The sequence below is a fragment of the Trachurus trachurus genome (assembly GCF_905171665.1).
Source record: "Trachurus trachurus genome assembly, chromosome: 21".
NCBI classification, from domain to species: domain Eukaryota; kingdom Metazoa; phylum Chordata; class Actinopteri; order Carangiformes; family Carangidae; genus Trachurus; species Trachurus trachurus.
In genome coordinates, this window is record NC_139899.1 from 6,058,377 (window position 1) to 6,079,470 (window position 21,094).

General features: G+C 42.1%; 3 protein-coding genes across 8 annotated transcripts in view; all 3 read right to left on the minus strand.

The window, feature by feature from the left end:
* The window catches only part of LOC311004503 (exosomal polycystin-1-interacting protein-like), a 101,612-nt gene that overhangs the window by 21,830 nt on the left and 58,688 nt on the right, over positions 1-21,094 (minus strand). The window lies entirely within an intron of this gene.
* mmadhcb (metabolism of cobalamin associated Db) lies at positions 148-5,261 on the minus strand. 5 transcript variants are annotated; one of them, XM_083996575.1, is made up of 8 exons: positions 5,207-5,261; positions 4,581-4,638; positions 3,852-3,996; positions 3,061-3,278; positions 2,545-2,653; positions 2,081-2,211; positions 543-629; positions 148-464 (listed from the first exon to the last, which is right to left on the minus strand). In XM_083996575.1, the coding sequence occupies exons 2-8, from the start codon at positions 4,587-4,589 to the stop codon at positions 270-272; spliced, it is 894 nt and encodes a 297-aa protein (XP_083852701.1). In that variant the 5' UTR covers positions 4,590-4,638; positions 5,207-5,261; the 3' UTR covers positions 148-269. The 5 variants fall into 5 exon arrangements, with proteins under 5 accessions (XP_083852701.1, XP_083852700.1, XP_083852702.1 ...); XM_083996574.1 differs by lacking the exon at positions 5,207-5,261 and adding an exon at positions 4,993-5,197; XM_083996576.1 differs by lacking the exon at positions 5,207-5,261 and adding an exon at positions 4,877-4,893.
* On the minus strand, positions 6,663-19,899 carry LOC311004496 (interleukin-10 receptor subunit beta-like). The gene is made up of 7 exons (XM_083996572.1): positions 19,767-19,899; positions 17,024-17,147; positions 15,736-15,926; positions 13,017-13,171; positions 10,984-11,134; positions 8,613-8,755; positions 6,663-7,261 (listed from the first exon to the last, which is right to left on the minus strand). The coding sequence occupies exons 1-7, from the start codon at positions 19,822-19,824 to the stop codon at positions 7,073-7,075; spliced, it is 1,011 nt and encodes a 336-aa protein (XP_083852698.1). The 5' UTR covers positions 19,825-19,899; the 3' UTR covers positions 6,663-7,072.

A 21,094-nucleotide genomic window follows, 5' to 3' on the forward strand; every position in this document is an offset into this window, starting at 1 on the left:
CCTTTGTCCTTCCTTCTATCCCTTTGTCCTTCCTTGATCCCGGAGGGGAGGGTTAAATTTCTCTCTCCTCCTGCTGACATTAGTGTCAACACTGTGCGATCTCAGTGTGAGTTGTGTTGATGACAGGAGTTTGAATCAAAGGCGACAACAGGACACATTAGAGTTTATTTATTGTGATCACAGCATGTTTCAGAATGAGATCTGGATGTATAAATATAAATCATTATCAGATAATAAAACGCGAACTCAGAGCCAGTGTGTGAACAGATTCATCTCCCTTGCAGCTTCTTCATGACTAGGCTGCTGGGGGGCGCGTCTGTGAATATTGTCCCAACAAAGACGTGTGTCCCCCACACGGTGTGTCGGATCACTCTGCAGCAGCCCAGGTCCTCGATCTGGAAGCCCAGGTGGCGGTACCGGTCGTCCGTCTCAAACAGGCTGTTGTTAGTGTAGGAGCCGAAGAACTGCAGAGGAAAACCAGTCAGTCTTGCATTGTTGGTTTTGTTGTGCTTGTGTGTGTTTGTGTTAGGGTAGAACCTTACCGCTAGGCCTGAGGACGGGTCGATGAAGTCGGCCCAGAAGCCGTCTCCCTGCAGGGCCAAGCAGATCTCTTTGGCTCCATCTACAAACTGCAGCAGAGGAACAGTTCTCATCAATGTCACACTGTTCCTGTGTACACACACACACTGTCCTGGTGTTGTCCATGTGGAGGGACGGAGTGTCTCCCTCTCTACATGGGGATGTGAGGAACCTGCATTAAGGCCCCCACAGAGTCAGTGCTCTGTGCCACAGTAATCATGTTTCCATCGATTGAATTATCTGAAGATCGATAAAAATATTAATGTGAATAATGCTGGTTCAAGTGCATCTCCATCTCAGACCTTTAAATCCAATAAAAAGCCATGGGTAATGAGGTCATGTGCTGTTTTGTGCTCATATTGCTGTATGAAATAGTTTTATTGCAATTTAAAGGGGAACTGTGCAAGTCTGCTCGCTTTTCCTCTGTTCTGGTTACCTCCTCTCGCCCATGTGCATCCGTTTTCAACGAAGCCGGCGAAAAATCAATAAATGGAGCGGCGGATAATGTTACATTATACAATGTTATGGCGTGTGTGTTTGTGTAGTCTTAACCGTCATAAACAAGAGATTACGGGTTACGGAGCATGTTTGTGTCGCGGGGTGCAGAGATGAGAGCTGGAACACCTGGGCAGCAGTCAGGTACTACACTGATGTTGTAAGGTTGGTTTTCAGCCGTGAGACGCCAGGTGAAGACAGAGAGCCTCCGTTCTCACTGTAACAAGTCATAAGTCATGTAGTTAACGATCACAATTACTCCGGAGCTTTTTAATTAAAGGGACAACGAGGAGTTTTGGAAAAGCGAAGCGTTTTCACACTACATTTATGAGCCTCCGCGCGCACCGTTAAATTCTTTGACCGGCGCAAGACAGACTCATGTTTTCATTTGTGTACCCTGATATTCGATGTGCAGCCGGAGAAGCGGAACCGTTCGGCTCAAGGAACGAGAGCTCGTCTAAATTAATTTAAATTTTGCCCCTGTTGTAAAACTATGTGAATTATTTCTGCTTCAACATGATGGGACTGAGAAGGAAAGGACAGTCCCGTCAGACAGCTCCATCAGACTCAGAGTTTCTTCAGGTAAACCTGCCAGCCAGCAGGTTATGTTCAAAGAGTCAAGAGTCTGGAACAGAAAACTCTCAACTTTCATCTCTCTCTCTCTCTTTTTTTAAAATTTTTTTTTAAAATAAAACAGTCTTGCTGGTCGCGCTGTGTGAAATGCATTGAATCGGCGCTGACGGGCGGCTTCTCTGCTCCACTTTGCGCTGTCTCTACTGTTGTGGAGCATGCGCACATGCATTGTCCAGCTTCAGTCCAACTAAGGCGTATACATGACGGAGAAAACTGAATTCCAATCGCATTATCTGGGTGTCTTAATCAGAGTTGGAGAACTCATGAACAACATGCCTTCAGAGCTTCAGTTGTCCAGTTATAGTCAGATTAAGGCAATAGGTTTTTTCAAGTGTCATGTAAAGGTGTCAGGATCTAACAGACTGCAGCTCACCCTCCCCAGCATCTGCTCCCTCTCCTCCTCCACCTCTGAGCTCCACGCTGTCATGTCGCTCCTGGTCCTCTGTGTCACCGTGACGACCATCATACCTGAAGACGGAGCCTCGGGAAACATGGACTGGAAATCTGTGCATTGGACAATCAACAGAACACAAGTCAGAGACAGTGGCTGTGTCTCTGCTGGACACACAGAGACAGTGGCTGCGTCTCTGCAGTCACACTTTGGTCCACATGTGATGGCATGCTCCTTAGTATTTAATCCCAGGAGGAGCTGGTCTTTTGGAGCCTCGTGAATCTAAATCAGAGCTGCTGAAGTCTGCCTGGGGTTGTTGCTTCTGTGCATTAAACTGTGGTGTAGTATTTATTCAATACTACAGACAGATTTCTAGTGATGCTGGTCAGTCACTCAGATCATCTTCCAGCAACACAGCCTGGGTGAGGAGTGTGAGGTGTATGTACCTCTCTGTAGCAGCTCAGGACAGGACTGGACGGCACACTCCACCGTGGAGCTGTCAAAGTACTGTTCAGCCTGACTGACACTCTGGGAGGACGCTGGGTCGTCTTTGTCCTGAGACACACACACACACACAAGAAAAAGAGCTGTTGACTGTTGGTTCATCTTTTGTGCCTTCTGCCATTAAATTGTTGAATGCTGAGCTGGCTTGAAGCTGTAGTTAGTACAAGTACTGTTGTTGACCATGTGTTTTTTTTATGTATATTGCCCTATTTATGTTTGTATTGTCCTACTTATTGTACTTTTTATCTTACCTGATCTTAATTTGCACAGTCTCGCACTTTCCTCCTCACTTGTATGTATGCTTGTGTAAATGAATGTGGTACAATGGTCAACTGTAGAAACAGAATTACCCTATGGGATATATAAAGTCATCTCAACTTTTCAGTTCTGTGCTATCAGTCGGTTCTCTGTGATCTGATGCAGGCTTTCTATTCACAGTCTAAAATCATGACACTTACATAGAAGTCTCCAATGAACTGGGCCAGTATGAACTCATGTCTCTCACTGCTGGACGGGCTGGACAGGACATCAGGTATCACCTTGTGTACTAGGCTCTTCTTCTGCTCTGCTAGTCCCTCTAGGTGACACTCAAAGCCGGCGTTCCCAGGCAGCTGGAAGCGCTGGTCCTGGGGCCCGAAAGGCCCCATGCTCTCATCAGGCCAAACCGTCCTCAGCTCTAAACGTCAAGACAAGTACATGGAGCAGCTTTCACACACATCCAGGTATTTGGTTACTTTGATTACTCTTTCACAAAAACATAGGTATAGGCACCAAAACACTATTTTAGGCTCAATGGGATAGAAGTTAAGCATTAATTCTAAAAAAAAAAAAACAACAACCAAAAAACCAAAAATCAAAAGTACAGAAATTGATAGCCATAATTGATTTGAAGTGTAGCGTAGTTAGTATTTCAACTCCAGTTGATTACTCAAACCTAACTGACCAAATATGTGAATAAAAAAAGAATATCACACAGCAACTGTATGAAAATTAAGACATTTTAAGACACAAAGATTCATAATTTCACCTGTGAGCATTTTGAAAATAGGGCTTTTTTCCCCTCTTTTCTATCTGGTATCTTGACACTTGAACCAGAATTGTTCTCTAGACCCTTATCTACAGATTAGAAGTAAAAACAAAGTTTTTGCATCAATTTGAAATCACTGACCCCACTAACAGCTGCATTTTATAGTTTAACCCCACCTCTGCCACTTCATGTTAGAAAGTGAAGTGAATGTGTATGCCATACCCATGTCGGGGGGTGTGAAGGCTTTGTGGGGCTCATCAGAGCCGGAGGATCCAGCAGTGGAAAAGGCTCTGGCTCCAGCCACTCGATGGACCAGGACATGAAGTCCTGGGAGGTAAGTGACCAGCCTGGCTCTGTGGCACAGCACCTGAACACAACACACAAGTTTATTTGTATAGCCCATTTTTACAAACAGTTTATCTCAAAGGGTTTTACAAAGCATCATAACAACATCCTCTGTCCTTAGACCCTCACATCCACTGAGGAAAACCAGGAGAAAGCTCAGGGTGAGAGACAGAGGAGGACGGACAGACGAGAAACAGACATCAAATCAAAGAGCTACATAGTCTTTACAGAGGATGTGTAATACATTTACGTCTTTGTGTTTGTCTATGTAGGCTACTGGTATTTAATTTTCTATAAGATTTATTTCACTGTGAGATGACAGTGTGATCACTGCACCACTGGTTCAAACCCAAAAAGGTTCAACAATATTATAACATGATTTAGTTGATAGTGAAATTCATAATGACAGGGGAAAAAAAGAGAGAATAAAAACAGTAAAATAGAGAAATAAACAGAAATATATATACAGTATGTATTCTTATTCTTGGCTACAGACAACTCTTCAGAGCTGCAATCCTCAGTACATTGTAATGTTGAAGAGCTGCTACAGTAAAGTCAACTGGAGGAGAAATGAGGCGTCTGAGCTGAACACACAACCTGACTTACACTGGTCATCCTGCTGTGTGTGTGTGTCTGTCTGCAGGACCCAGTTGTTACAGTTGTTCTGTGGGAGAGGACAAGACAGACGTCAGCGTTACACAACGTCTGCTGAGACATCAGCGGGGACATGACAGAGACAGACAGAGCAGAGAACACAGAGGACAACACACGGTGGTCACGTTATGTAAGAGGACCTGTCTGTTCCTTTCACTACACAGTCACTGACCCCAGGCCAGTCCAAATGTCTCTGAAGCGGCCCAACACTGAACAGGTCGTCAGTCGCAGCAGCAGCAGCGGCTCACCTGAAGCTAGCGGTAGCACAACAACCCACCTGAAGCTAGCGGTAGCACAACAACCCACCTGAAGCTAACGGTAGCACAACAACCCACCTGAAGCTAACGGTAGCACAACAACCCACCTGAAGCTAACGGTAGCACAACAGCAGCTCCCACACACAGCTACTGTTAGCTCAGCAGCGGCTCGTGTTTGGCTCAAGTTAGAACAACAGCGGCTTGTTCAAGGCTAACGTTACAAGCTAATTCACATGCAACGTTAATAGGGCCAGCTGGCTCACAGCTAACGTTAGCACAACAGCTGCCACACATCAGCCAGAAAGTCTCAACAAAACTCACCTTGAGTCCGCGCATGCGCAGTTAGAGTGGAGGCTCGTGGGGGGAAAACAAAGCCTTTTCACCGCTCATTAGCGCCATTAGCGCCCCCACTGGTTCGGAGCATGGATAATAATACCATTGTCTATGGATAATACATTCGGAGGTGGGACGGAGCGGCCACAGGTCCTGCTAAGAAACGAAACGCCTTGCCAAATAGCCTACTTTATACACAAATGTAAATTCTCAAAAACTACCCCACGTTTCTACATTTAAAAAAAAAGAACTGCACCTTTACTTTGATTCATTAAAACTTATGAAATCAAAGAAAGCCCTATTGCTGTATAGTTTATTCTTTTACTTTTGATTGTTCCCCTATGAGAAAATGTTGTTGTTTTTTAATTTCTTTTCTATTGCTTTACTTTCTATTATTGTTCTGTTTATATCCTATTCTTTTTGAATGTAAGAAATGCTACGCTCAGTTCTGAAAGCAACAACTTTTGTAATTGCATTTTAATAACCTGATGGTTGTAGGTAGGCTACAAAGGATCTGCAATATTTATAATAGTTTCGCCATTAATGTTGTTTCCACAAAACAACATAGGCTACAACAACCCTGTAATTGTATACAAGTTACAAGGCACCCCAGATAGGTGATATGTGAAGTTCAGACAGCTGGTTCGTTTTAAACCTCAGTTATCCCCATCATTTTACCTATTTTCTTGGTCTTGTCTCAAGACTACATTTTTTTTTACTGGGTCTTGTGTCGGTCTGAAGTGGAGACTGTGTTCTTCTGTTCAATCCAAACTATGTTTCAATTATGCAATAGATTTTATAGAAAATTAACTTTTCTTTTTAGCTGAGAAACAATGTGATATACTGGTAAAGAATACAGTAACAGTCTTGAAAATGGTGTCACTTGGTCTTGACCCCCTCAAAGTCTTGGTCTTGGTCTTGACTCAGTCTCGGATTAGGTGGTCTTGATCACAACACTAATTAGGCTGTATGTTTCTGAATAATACAGGATATATTGATGTGGTTGTTTATGTAGAGTATTTAGCTTGTAGATAAAATGCATCGTTTATATAAATAACTGTCCTCAACCTCAGCCCTAAATGTGCGTGGATGACATTTTTTAAGTTTTTTTTTTTTTTGTGTGGCTTTTTTCCTTTATTTGATAGCACATAGAGCTAGACAGGAAAGGGGGAGGCAGAGAGAGGGGGAAGAGGGGGCCAGACGCGGGATTCGCTTTAACCCCTGCACCACGCCAAATTTTAATATGACCAATGTGCTGATCACTGCCTTGTTGACATCAGTTACATTGATTACTGTATAATATGAAAGAGGTCAATGCACAGTTAACATAGTGAGAGACAGAATGACTAACCTGTACCATGACCGAGCTATGGAGGCAGCGTGCTGCTGTCACTGTGGCTGTTGGTGTGTTGCTTCATGTCAGAAAAGACCAAAACAATTCATCCCACATTCAAACACTGACTTTATTTAAACTCCACTGAAAAACACTGGATGTTTTGTTTGACTCTCAAGTCATTCACTGATCTGAGGTCTGTATTTATTTTCATTTAGAAAACCTTCATGTAATCACTCTGTAACAATGAGAACTGTGTCGTTCTCGGTGAAAGGAGGTTCATGAAGTCATGAAACACACAATAATAAACAGAGCTTGGTGAGTGAGTACCTTGGAGCCAAACTGCCCCATATGTCCTTTAGTGTGGGTGGTGTCATGCTCCTTCAGTTACACACAGTGTATAGTAACACCACAAACAACACGGGGACTGAAGAGCTCTCAGTCCTGTAGCTCCATGCCACCGTGTCTCTTCATAGTAATAATAACAATAATAACCAACTGCAGATTCTTTTCTTAATCTGTCACTGTTTCTCGGTGTCCACGGCGACCATCTCCCCTCTTGATACGTCGGTGCTTGCTCCCTCCGGAGGGCCTCCTTCCTCCACAGTCCTGTGGTCTGTGACGATCCTGATCTGGTCGCAGGACTCCTCTTGAGGGTGGGAGTTCTGCATGGCCTTGTGGATGGTGGAGTCAGGTGGCGCCAGCAGATACTGGGGACAGGAAAGAGGAAGACTGATTCAGATTTGGCTTTGAAGAACCAATGAAACGCCTGGATAGAGTGCTACCCAGGTAAAGGGACCACATCAGGACTCTGAACACACAGTCAGTGACAACATCAACACAAATCAGTGCTGATTGGTAGACATCTCTAGCCTGGAATTTAATCTGTGGTTTCAGTTGTTGTCTACAGGCTCATGGTTAGAGCCCAGAGAAACATCCCCTTTTAAAGGGATAGTTCTGCTTTTTTTGAAGTGGGGTTCTATTAGCTACAAATGCCCATTAAAGCAGGAGTAAGTAGAATGTTTGTGTTAATATAAGTCTTAAATAGTTATATCTTCCGACAGCAATCACTTCTATAGAGTGTTTGGTCTGAAACACGGGTCTGTCAGTCACTCTGCTCTGCTGTAAGCCGAGGAGAAAACTTTCCTTGTATCCTACAACCTTTATCCAATGAGGAGAGAGAACGGCATAAAGGGGCGGTCCTCTCTGTGTGTGCAGCCAAGGGATGCACGTGAATGTGGTGACGTAGGGACGAGGGCGGGGACTGCTAACTCCATCAGCTGACAGGAAGTTAGCCAAAACCACCGGATCGCTTACTTCTGCTTTAATGATAGGCTACTAGATGCAGTAGAAAGGTCTCAGTATAAAGGAGGAGGGAGAGAGACGTAGGCAGAACTAGACATGAAGGCATCTGATTGGTTTTTCCTTTTCTGAGTGAAAAGCATGGATTGGTCAGAGTTTCGTCAGTCACGCAGCTTTCTTTTTCTGAATACATAATGTATTGACTACTCTCAGGATAGAAGGACCATTTCACCCAGTATAACAAAACGTGTTTCTGAACAGGATTACCAACTATAACTTTAATGGGCATTTGTAGCTCATACAACCCCACTTCAAAAAAAGCTGAACTATCTCTTTAATATGCTGCACAGTCCAGGCATCTACTTTCTAAGGTTGTGTGTCTAATGGCTGTGAAGACCAGGGAGGTTTACAAAGAGGAACTGTTCCATCATCTTTACTATGTCAAACTCTTCTCCCTCTGCCTCAGCTGTGTGACAGGTGTCAGCTGAAGTCTCAGTCCTCTGGCTCTGAATTCTGGTCTACAATATGGGACTGGTTACTCCAAGGCCAACCAGAGGCTGAACGTGTCATTCCTACTGTAACAGCTAATCTATTAGGAACAGAAGTCTCTGATGCCTTCTTTCTTTCAAAGATGAATGGCCGTCTTGACCTCAGTCACACAGATGGGTAAACACCTCAGTCATACAGATAGCCTGACTCAACTACGAGGTTTTGGACACATGTGCTATGACTGATCAGAGGACATATGAGGACACACACCTCTTTGAGGTGCTGAGGCAGGGCGTCCTTGGGACAAAAGGTCTGGGAGATATTTTCCCGGTACACAACCCCGACCACCACCAGAGCCACTCCCACCGCCATGAGGACAAATGTTATCACAGCTTCCATCCATGGAGCTTCATCTGCAGGGAAACACACCAACAGCAGAAATTATCATTATGTTTACCTTCTCAAGTTACTGTTGTATGGAAGAGGATCAGGTCTGAGAAAAAAGTGAAAGGGTGAATGTTGTTTAGATAATCATAAATAACTAACCATTACAGCCTCCATTAGACAAGACTGATTGTATTAAATTGCCTGAACCAAACTCTACAGAAAGCATCACATGTTGTAAAGCTTTCTGAACGCAGCCTTAATTTGCAACTGCTTCTTAGGTAGGCCTAAGTGGAATCTTGAAGATATTTTCTGCTCTCATATTTATTTCATTATCTACACAGGGATAGGTTCATTTGTTTCAAGACAGAGCTCTGATTAAAATGACAAATGATGTCCTCATGGCCTCAGACGATGGACTCGTCCCTACCCTTCATTCTCTCATCTTTTCAACTCAGATCTGATTCTTCCAAAAGAATATTTTTTTGTAAATGGAACAACTTGAAGCTTCATCTGGAGATGGTGTAAGATTAAAGGGATAGTTCAACATTTTGGCAAATTGGCCCATTGCCATAATTGCTATAGTCATAGCAGTAGGTTCGTTACCTTTAATTGTAGGTGTAAGCTATTTTTAGTACAGCGGAGCGCAGCAGCAGGCTGCTCAGAGCTACGCTATGGAGGCTAAGGGAATTTCTTGGTTTCCCTTATCAAACTCATCAAATACAAAATCCCAAAACTCCACAGCGCTTTTGTAGACAAGTTGTGAGCTGCACAACCACCACACTATGAGATAATGACGGAACGATACGAAACGGAGCCGTTTTCGAGGTAAATTCATACAAAACCGCTGATGCGCGTTGCGTTCAGGGACAGTTTTTCAGCAAGCAGTCTCCGTATTTACCCTGTATTTACCTCGAAAACTGCTCCGTTTCGTATCGTTCCGTCATTATCTCATAGCGTGGTGGTTGTGCAGGTCACAACTTGTCTACAAAAGCGCTGTGGAGTTTTGGGATGTTGAATTTGATGAGTTTAATGAGGGAAACCAAGAAATTCCATTAGCCTCCATAGCGTAGCTCTGAGCAGCCAGCTGCTGCGCTCCGCCGTACTGAAAATAGCTTACACCTACAATTAAAGGTAATGAACCTACTGCTATGACTATAGCGATTATGGCAATGGGCCAATTTGCCAAAATGTTGAACTATCCCTTTAAGCCAGGCTTCTTCTGGAAAGCTTGGCTTGCTTTAGCAGTGTTGATGGATACCATCCCTTGGCTCTGGCCAGACAATCTGACCAATATAATAATAAACTTATTTATACAGCAATTTTCTTAACAAAGTTACAAAATGCATGCAGTGGCATGCAAAATGTCTGTTAATGTGAACAGTTCAGCAAGTGGAAGATGAAATGATCTCCAAAAGACAAAGTTAAACATGAAACACTCTTTTGCAATATTTTAATCAATATCAGTGTATTGGGAGGTGACAAAGGGAAACAAAGCAGTAGCCTGCAAAAGAATGAGAAACCCAGGAGACGCAGGAGACTTGGGGCTACTATATATGACTGGATAATGAAACACATTGCATATCAAACATTTACAAAGGCTTTTCGATAAAAGAATGTTTCAAGAAGAGTTTTAAAAGACACTAAGTAAAGGAAAGGAATTTGGAATTTGCCTGTTTGGTGACAATAGGAAGACTTATTCACACTGTGGGGGCTTGAACAGCAAAGACCCTGTCACATTTAGTCAATAATTGAGACCTTGGAGTGACTAGTAGAGCTCCACTCGCTGACCTAAGTGAGTGTCCAGGCTCACAGGGGGTTAATAAGTCCTTGATATAATTTGGACCAAGACCGTTTAGTGCTTTTAAAGTGATAAGGAGAATTTAAAAATCAATATGGAAGGTAACAGGCAGCCAGTGTAAGAATGTATGGATGACCTAATGTCAACCAGAGGGAGATAGAAATGATCTAATTTTTGACTTATTTTTTGTTGTTGAAAAAAGCAAAAGTAACAATAAGCAAAGTGAATGTTCTCCTGTGATGTGTAATGTTGTTTCTGTTCGTTTGAGAAGAGAAACACAGGAGAGAAAAACTAGTTGAGAAACTGAATCAGAGCAGAGAACTTCAGTGTGAAAATGTCGAGGACCAAGTGAGAGGAGACCAGCACCAACACTGTCACCACAGCCTCTACACCAGACTGGATACAAGATCATGACTTTGATCATTCCACTCATTCAGACTCCAGCTGGTCACTTACCTGTGGAGGTGCTCTCACACACAACTGCACTGGGCTTGCTGGGGTGGGGGTTGCTGTGGGTGTTAATTTGAACTTGGACACAGTATTTGGTGTTTGGCTCCAGTTGGTCAAGAACCTTACGGTTTTGCTGTATACCACTCTTGTATTTGACCTGTAGGAAACCATAGAGAGGCTGAGTGAGCAGGAGAGCAGATGTACCTGAACCTTAGTTAACAGTCTGAAACAGATACAACTCTTGTCATGGTGACAGAGAATACAGGACTGATCTTTTTATTTCCTCTGTTTCTACACAGACACTTTACTGTCAATCCTTTATCTTCCTGGCTGATTATGGGATGTAATTTTCACCTCCAGCTACCAGTGCCATTAGATTGTAAAGCCATAAAATAAGTACAATGTTCAACTTCGAGTGCAATGTGGTCACCACGGTGATTTGGAGCAGTGTCCCGCCCACAGCACCTGATGGGTTATGTCACTCAAGTTGTAATAAACATCACAATCTTCTACACCGCTGATTCCTAACCTGTTCATTGCAAGTAGGCCATCAAATCATTTTTGAAGTAGTATGATTTTTGTGAAAAATATATATATATTAGCAATTATATAAAACTAAAAACAGAGGAGACCAGGGATGGTTCTAACACTTTACTTTCTGTGTCAGCTCCTAGAACTTGCAGAGTGTTGATGGTGGGGCTCTACTGAAACCTCTCAGTGACTGTGGAACTTTCTACATGTTTCCCTGCTCTCAGATCAGTCCTCAATGTTCTATCTGTATCATTCTAATTAAAAAGCGTTCTGAGAATGCCTTATTTGGCTTCTGTATTGTTGGGGTCGGAGGTGGGCCGTGAACAATGAGATTTTCAATTGGCCCTGAGTTGGAACAGGTTGGGAGCCACTGGTCTACAGTGAAGTTACAGAAACAGGCAACACCCTGAAGAACAAGCCACCAGGTGAGAGAGGCTGTCGCTAACTGCTAAGCTAGTAACTGAACAACATGTATACAACTACTGAATGTGAAAGTCACTCTAAGAGCTAGCATTATTCTAAAGGTAGTTACGGAATAAGATTAAGATTAAAAAAAGATATAGAATAAGAATACATAAGAATAGGAATAGGAGAAATAGAAATAGAAATAAGACTATACTTTCTAAAATTCATTCACATCTCATTCTTCATAGATGTGTAAGCAATTAAGTGTTTCATCTTTGGATCCAGAGCTTACGGAAGCTAAAACATGAGACACGTAAAAAGGATATGAACCTGTACTGTAAATGTGGCCCATGGAGCCCCTAACAACACTGCTGCATTAAAGGGACAGTAGCATTTTTTAAAAGTGGGGTTGTATGATCTACAAATAGCCCCTAAGTACTTTAATTGCAGTAGAAGACTCTCTGCACTCCTCCCGTTAGCAACGCCAGCCCATAGCCCTGCCCAGAGATTTACAACATACAGTGTTGTGAACAGACCCAAAGAAACGGGAGGAGTGCAGAGAGTCTTCTACTGCAATTAAAGTACTTAGGGTCTATTTGTAGAACATACAACCCCACTTTAAAAAAAATGCTACTATCCCTTTAACGTTTGTGAAACCTCCAAACACGGTGCCTGTGATTGTGGCCAAATAATTCTGTTTTGGACTCTGTCCAGAGAATGGACATAGTCCAGAAGGTCTCTGGTGAAGTTTAAACGGACAGCTTTGTTCTTCCTTCTACCAACCCTCCCGTGAATGTCATGTCTCTTCATTTTTCTCTTGGTTGTTGACACATGAACATTTATCCCAGACGCTGCCAGAGAGGTCTGCAGCTCTCTGGAGACCACGTGTGCACACTGATAAACATAGACCTGATATTCCATATATAAAAACTGGTGATGATAAAATAAGAAAACCAAGGTAAAAAGCAACAGAAAAATCTAAACTATTCAAGGGGTTCACAAAATCCCAAGCAGCACTGTTTGTATATAGGACATACAGTAACACACGACTGAGATCAGTCATTTCAGAGGAAATCTGAGTAACTATAATGCAGTGCATTCACCGTCTCCTTCTGGTTCTCCTTCCAGTAGCTGATATTGTACGTGGCAGATTGGTAGACCGTCCTGAGCTTTGACACCACGAACACAGGGTCCTCGATGCTGACCTCCAGCGTCGCCCCGTTGGAGAAGAGAGAGGCGGTGGGTGAACCGATGACAGCTGAGGAAGACAGAGAAGAGCAGGAAATACAGCAGCACAAGAGACAACACTGACCCTTCAATTCCAATGTGTCTGGAAAACAAAACCAACTAAATGAAACAAAACAACCACACTGTTTGATCTGACTGTTGCAGGTCCAGCTGGGCCAGAAAACCACAGCAGCAGTCTAAACAGTATAATGATGCAAATCCTATGGCTCAGTCAGTGCTGTGGTAAACATGATTTGAATGAAGGAAAATGAAGTCAAGTAGTTAAAGTGATGTAAAGAAGCTCCACCTGAGTCTCTGAAAGCAGGTCTGAAATCTAAACCATACATCACTTTAACAGGAAACAACCCTCATCTAAACGACTGGAGCCCAAATCCATAAACACAGATTCATTGTCTTTAAATCCATTTACAAGTATATTGAATTTCTTGTTAACAATATTGCAGGAGCCATGAATGAATTAGGCATTGTTCTACTTAATAAGGTAATGTTGTAATTTGTTGGTGTTTTGGCTATGATATCATTTATTATGTGATCATAATGAGTGGGGAGGGGTAGCATGTCACATGGATATGGATGGTGATATTAGTTCATATAGTCAGATGTTAATTTCTTATTGTCAGAGATAGAGAGAGGGTGAGCTGAGCTGGGTCAATGTATTTTTTGTTGACTTCTATTTTTCTGTGAGTATAAGTTTGTGCACTTTGTTATAGTTAATCATATATTTTGTTAATAAAAAATTCAAGTTTAGTTTAAAATCTCAGTGCATTTTGTTTGTGGTCGCTACAAATACCATCATCATAACAAAACACTGTAGTCTGTACATTAATACCACTTCACAAGTCCCCTCCCATTGGTAAAACACTAAACAAGTATATTTTTTTGGCCTTTTTGGCCTTTAATTCATAGGACAGCAGTAGAGAGACAGAGAGGGAGATAATGACATGAAGCGAATGGAACTGAGGCAGCTGCACCTTATTTTTCACAGAATCATGGAGGCAAGACAGAACGCAGCCAGCTTCCGGTTTTTTGTGCGACACTTCCTGTCCAGCACTCTTGACTGTGTAGCTATTAGCTAACTCGTGTCTACCGCTGAAAGAAGTTGTGCGCTCGCAGCAGGACAGATAATCATGGATAATCGGTAAAGTTAATAATTTCACTTAATGTGACCATGAATAAATTAATTTTGATGTTTCACCTGTTATATGGCTGTGTTGCCCAAACACAAATCTTGAATAAGTCAACGCTGTTTTCACATTTAAAAAGGTCTTTGTTGTCTTAGTACAGAGACAATATGAGATTTGTTTGTAGCTACAGCACTTAAAAAACCACTGTAACCTATTTTCAAACGCACACCAGCCTCGCTTTCAATAAAACACACACTCGCATGCCATTAGTGCGATCAGTATACGAAAACAATAAAACACAATTTAAAAATGACAGTTGTTGTTGCTCTAGTAGTTTATTTAGTTTAAATGGATAAAGCTTCATATTTAAAAGTAGCGCAATGTTCAGCTGTCAGGAATTAAAAGCAGCCTCCTCTCTTGTCATATTTGCAGCAACATGTTGCTTCAGAGCATAACAATTAACAAACCAAATTGATAACCGGCTTCGTGTTAACTCGGACCGGGGCTTCAGGTTTTGTTGAGCTGCATCATGAACACAAAGCCTGGCTATGTTGAGCCTCCTTCGCCTCCTCCTCCGGTAAGGGAAAGCGGCTGACGGGAAGTGCCGGACAAAAACACGGAAGTTCGTCAAAATTGACTTCCGTGTTTGAAAATAAGGTGAATAGCCTCTGCACATGGAGCGCTCACTCCACTCAGCTAAACCACGCCTCACTAAAAAACATTTTTAAACAAATGTACAAAAATGTCAAAAGTCACTAAAGTTATAAACTCAAGTATCTGAATATAATTCATTCTGACATTGTTTAGTTGCTTTTTTTTTAACTGAAGTATTATTTTAATGACTCAACTCTTTTATTATTTTATTATTATTTCAATATTTCATTATCTGGTTAACTTGTTTCTGTGGTTGGGAAAAGAAAAATATTTTCCATATGCTATAAGTAAAGTTGGTTGTTTGTTAGGCCAATTAATTATCCAATCCATAATGGAATCAAAATCCAGCTGACTGCAACACACTAAACCTCCCATCAGATGGCTATCAGTGTTATGTACAGTACTGTGCAAAAGTTTCAGGCACTAAACAAACTGAAATAAAATTGCCTTGCCTAAACTACTCTTATTAATCTGGCCTGCTCTCCCTGCTGTTCCTGTATATGGCCCAGCCTGCCACCTTGTTAACTGACCAATTCCATTTCCATCTTATTCCATATTCCATGTTGTAAACTGTTGATAGGTACAGACTCTTGTCTTTTGCAGGACTCAGTCTTCTTCTTGTCAATTCAAATACTTATTTTTGACACATGTTTGGGTCATTGTCTTGCTGCAGAGTAAATGTGAGTGGCCTTTGGGATGGTACTGTATAATGGATAAGAATCTGAACATCTGAAGTCCCTAAACATTTTGCACAGTGCTGTACAACACCATCTATACTGAGACGGTCTGTACTCACTGTCTGTGTCCAGGGTGATGGGGTCAGTCTCCACCCAGGCCGAGCTCTCTGACTCCAGCTGCGCCCGCACTCTGCCCGTGTACTTTCCAAACTCCACGATGGGTGAATGGATGGAGGTGTTGAGGCCGGTCAAGTCACATTCAAAGGTGGAGAGGTTGACACAGGCCACTGTGAAGGGGATGACTGTAGTGCTGCAGACAAACACCATGCTCTGTTAGTTCAGTTCCTACAGCCTGCAGGGTTAAGAGACTACGATCAGAATCACAGCAATTTTTAACAGTGGAGGAGCGTGGACTTTAGTTTCTAGAAACAACTGTCTGGATAAGGTCAATGCACGGCGCAGGGTCAAACATGCAGTGGACAGTAGGGTCCAACCCGCGTGACTGAAGGTCTCTCTCTGTCTCTCCATCTTTACTAATGAATCATTTCATTCACTTAGCAGCTGATGTACACTTCAGCACGACTATGGCCATTCAGTGCTGTTGTTACTGAAGCCTTTGCTGCTCTTTGTTTGATATAACTCATCATGTTTTAATCATCCATTTAAAATGTCACAGTAAGTCACTCCAGCTGTGAACTGGCAGCAAACTCAAGTCACAGCGCTCCGTGCTGCCATCCAGTGGTTACTCCAGTAACTGCAGTTCATCTTCATTTTCTACATTCAGTCATTCAACGCTTCTTTCATCAGATCACTACAGCACAGCAGTGGTTCTCAAAGTGGGGTCCGGGGACCCCCAGGGGTCCTTGAGAGGGTTCAAGAGTGTCCCCAACTTTTCCTCAAAATTTAACCACATCTTTCTTTCCAGAAATTTCATGAAATTTTTAGAAAAATTTCATGCCACTGGCAGTAATTTGAACGTACATTAACTAAAATAAAGTAACGATCTTCAGTCTCAGAACAAATATTTGTGTATTTCTCCTTGGTCCACTGCTCTACAGTGTGTACACCACAGCACACACTTCCTATTTCCCCTCTATAAACATGTTGATCATGACCAAGTAGAGGGGATGACGTGATACATTTCAGATTAGATGTTTTTTTTTTTTTTAATAAATCAGAAAATCAAAATTTTTAAATATTTAAGAAAGAAAGAAAAAAAAGAAAAAAAAACAAAAACAACAGCAACAATAAAAAAAATATATATATTGGAATAATATACAACATTTAATAAACAAAAACCATTGTTTGAAGAATCAATGATGAAAATAATGAGTGATGGCACAGACAGGTGTTCATGGCTGGGTTCATTAGGTGAGTGTAGATTAGACCATGTGGTGGTGGACTCACTTGTACTCAGCTGTGTAGACCATGTCCCTGGCTGGTCCTGCAGGTGGACTCCACCTCAGCACCAGGTTCATGTTGTAGGAGGTCAGACGGACATTTGTGGGTCTGCTGAGGATCCCCGACACCACTGTACAGTCCACAAACACACACCATGTGACGTGGTCAGTTTAATCACAGGTGCACACTTTATTTATACACTCACATTATACATAATTTTACTCAACATTCATGTTTTTGTGGTTCAGTAAAATAATTGATTGTTCATACAAGAATTAAAACTTCATAAAGTTCTACTCACAAATAAATCTGTTGAAATGTCATGTTTTTTAATTATATTATTTTGCATGGATGTCTGCGTATGACAAAACAAAATATTTACATTTGTGTTTGTCTAAATTAATTACCCCCAATTTCCAGTTAATTCCCATAAATTCCCATACATTTCCATAATTCCCATAATTCCCATGGAAAGTTTCCAAATTTACTGGAAATTTTCCACCCCTTTGCAACCCTACTTGAATTCATTCACTCTGCAAGTCAGCCTGGAAACCATGGACCCAATTTTCCCCTCAACGAGGGAGCCAATCACAGAACGGGGGAGGGGGCAGCAAGTCAATGACACACCGAGGCTACTTTGTTGATAGCTTGTCGATCCAACATGGCGGCAGATGCTTTTACCTTTCAGTGCAGCGTTACAAAGTGTTTTATGTAGTTTAGACTGCAAGTTTATTTTGAAAAAAGAGCAACATTGTGTGTTTTTACGATACGATTGGCTAATACCCATTTGCTAGACATTCGTAGCGACCAATAAACAGCTCTGGGTTTTCGTAAACCACGCCTCAAATACGAAAAAATGAATGGGTGGTTCCCAGACCGAATCTCAATCTACATTGAGATGAGGTCTGGTGTTCTGCAATTTTCCCACAAGCCAACCATGAAGCAGCAGCAGATCCAGGTGAGGGGCTCCAGTGAATGAGGACAGATGTGAGATGTGATGTGTGAGTTTTCTGCATTTTAACAACCAAAAGCAGCAGTGAAGCAGCAGCTGTATGAGCCGACTGGGCCCAGTGGGTTAGGCTAGTTGTGGGGAGTTGACAGTTGACAGAGAGGCTCCAGTCATATCACTAACTACTCTTCACCTGTGCTGAGCAGTAAATCTTCAAAACAAGCAACACATCCAACCTTGAAGTGGATGGATAAAACTTAAAATACAGACAACGTGGTACATGATATGATACACTCCCATACAGCATCACACAACATACAATATATCCTGTAGCAGTAGGCTATATGTTAATGTTATTATCATATTAATAGTGCAACAAAAGCGATTACAACATACTCAACATACAACCTACATGCTGGTGGTTATGTGGAAAGAAAGAAGCAAAATTGAGAGAGAGAGACACGCACATCGAGTAGGCCCAATTGGGATGGGTGCTGGATCAAAGAGGAATCAATGCAATAAAAGAAAAAGTCCGCACACCAAAAGGAGCTCCCTTCAGAGGATTTAATAGCGTGACGTTTCGAGCAAAACAATGCTCTTTTTCAAACTGCTGTGTTTTGCTCGAAACGTCACGCTATTAAATCCTCTGAAGGGAGATCCTTTTGGTGTGCGGACTTTTCTTTTCTTTTATTGGAATGAAAGAAGCAAACCATACACACACATTCATTCTGGAAGAATCACACATCTTCCTACATGTGACTATACTGTGGCAGCCTTCATTTTTGTTACTTTTGCCCCCCCCCCCCCCCCCCCCCCCCGAATTCACTGTTGTTACCCCCTGTGCCCCCCACCAGAAAATACTCTGGACCCGCCCCTGGAGTTATGGTAGGGCAGTGGGGTCGCCTGAAATGTCTAATCTTTTTTTTTTAAATTAGGCTACTGATTAAAATATTTTTTTTATTGTTTTAAAATTATGATTAAAAACACCACACACAATCTTAAACAACTGTATTCTATACTTTCACTTTCTCAAATATAAATTGATTTCAAATTAAATGCAGCATATAAAAATATCTGAACTGGCATCTTGATTAACGACCACAATCACTTGACTTTGGGGTCGCCAGAAATTTGTGATGTCAAAAAGCCAAAAAAGGTTGGGAACCACAGTGGTAGGGGGTTAGAGGGGCAGGTCGTAATTTGACATATTTGAGCATTTTATAAAAAAGATGAGGAATGGTTAGGCTACCTTACCTGGTAATTAGTTACTTTTACAAGATAGTAACTCAGTTACTTGTTGAGGAAAGTATAGTCACTATAGACCCTTTCAGAGAGTATAAACAAAGACAGGTGTGGCTCATTAGAAAACGCTCTGCTACACTAAATGGAATGGAGCCTTAATTAGTATCCTTGGTAACACCTGTATTTGTTTATACTCTCTGAAAAGGTCTATAACTATATTTTTAAAGGTAACGTGCAGCACTGCTTGTGTTATGAGCTGGAGCCAAACACAGTAAACAAGCAGCTGTGACAACACAACTCATGTCTCAGTGTGTCACACTAACAAAGCCACAACAACACGGGGGCAGAGTTGACGGTTAATTCACTATGACTAAACTTTACTGAGTCTGACTGACAGCTGACTGTACCCGGCGTCACTGACATTAATAGCTCCCAGCGACTTGGTCCAGTTAGTCCGCACCTACACACACTAAAGTAGGCTACACACACAAATAGAGGAAGAGAGAGAGAGTGTGTGTATGTTATCTGTGTGTGTGTGTGTCTGTGAACAGATGTTACCTGTTGCTCCACACAACGTTGCGAACGTCAGGATGAATGTGTGTACGGCGGCAGACATGTTGTCCTCTCCGGTTAGTTCAGCCGACGGTCGCTTTCATTTATGATCTCAACGTTTCCTGGTAGCCGGGCTGTAATCAATAGGCGGGGAACTCCGCGGAAACGAAACTCCGTGTTCAGAGGTGGAGCGATGTGTAAACCTGTGCGCTGGGGCAAGTGTCCGCCATGTTGGTTGTAGTTTAAACAGAGAGGGGCCATGGATGGAGAGTACGGAAGAGCATCACTGGATAAAATAAATTTTTAGACATCTTATTACGAGATAAACTGTCTAATCCAGTGAATGTAAAGACCTTGATATTCTGCTCTTCTATTCTGTTCTTCCTAACATTAATTCTAAAGGGATTCTGAATGAAACATAGGCCTATATGAATAAACATCTCCCATATAGAAAAAAATAAAATAATTAATTCCATACATGAGCCACATGCTTGTTTTCTTCTGGCTCAGCATAGACCTGCTTCCATGGCCCAAATCTGGCCCACATGATTGTCCAGATGGATATGGGCCAGAGTTGCTCCAAGGATCATGGACATGCAACTTTGGTGTTGGTCCACCATGTAGGCCTACTCACTAAGAAACGGAAAAAAGAAAACAATAAATAAATTAAATAATGAAATGTATTCAAGTAATTACATATTATAGGATAAGAATTTAAAGGTAAAAGGAAAAACAATCCACAAAATAAGAATTAATTGGAATAAACGGACACAGCAGTCAGTGTCTGTGTGCTTACTGGTCTTTCAGGACCACTGAACACCCACACAGCTCACTGTGGGTGGATCTTCAGTAGAAGATTTTAGACTGGTGTCTGTCTCTTTGGCCTAAGTCACACATAGCCTACAGCTGGGTCCTGCAGCAGCTGCTGCACATGTTCTTCTTATGGAAACCAGAAAGCAGAAGGTCACGGTCAGTCCTGTAGTAAAGGCCTCATGGTGACAATGTGTGTCTTTCAGAGGGAAAGCAGCTTTCTGATATGGGGTCTTTAACTGGGTTTAGTGCAGGTCTTTCAGTTTCTCTCTCTGAACTTCACAACCATTAAGCAGGACCTGTTTGGTCCTGACTGAGGTGTAGAGGATTCTCTGCCATCCATGACTTCAGAACTAACACACCAACATGGATAGCCCTGGGTTAAAATGATGTGTGAAAGAACTGCACGTAGGCTACATTTAAAAAAGCTTTCCAGCTTAAACTCAGCCAGAGATCAAATAGCATATGTTTCTAATGTTGCTTGAGAAAGGCACTTTTTTCACTATAAAGGCAGCAGGTCATCA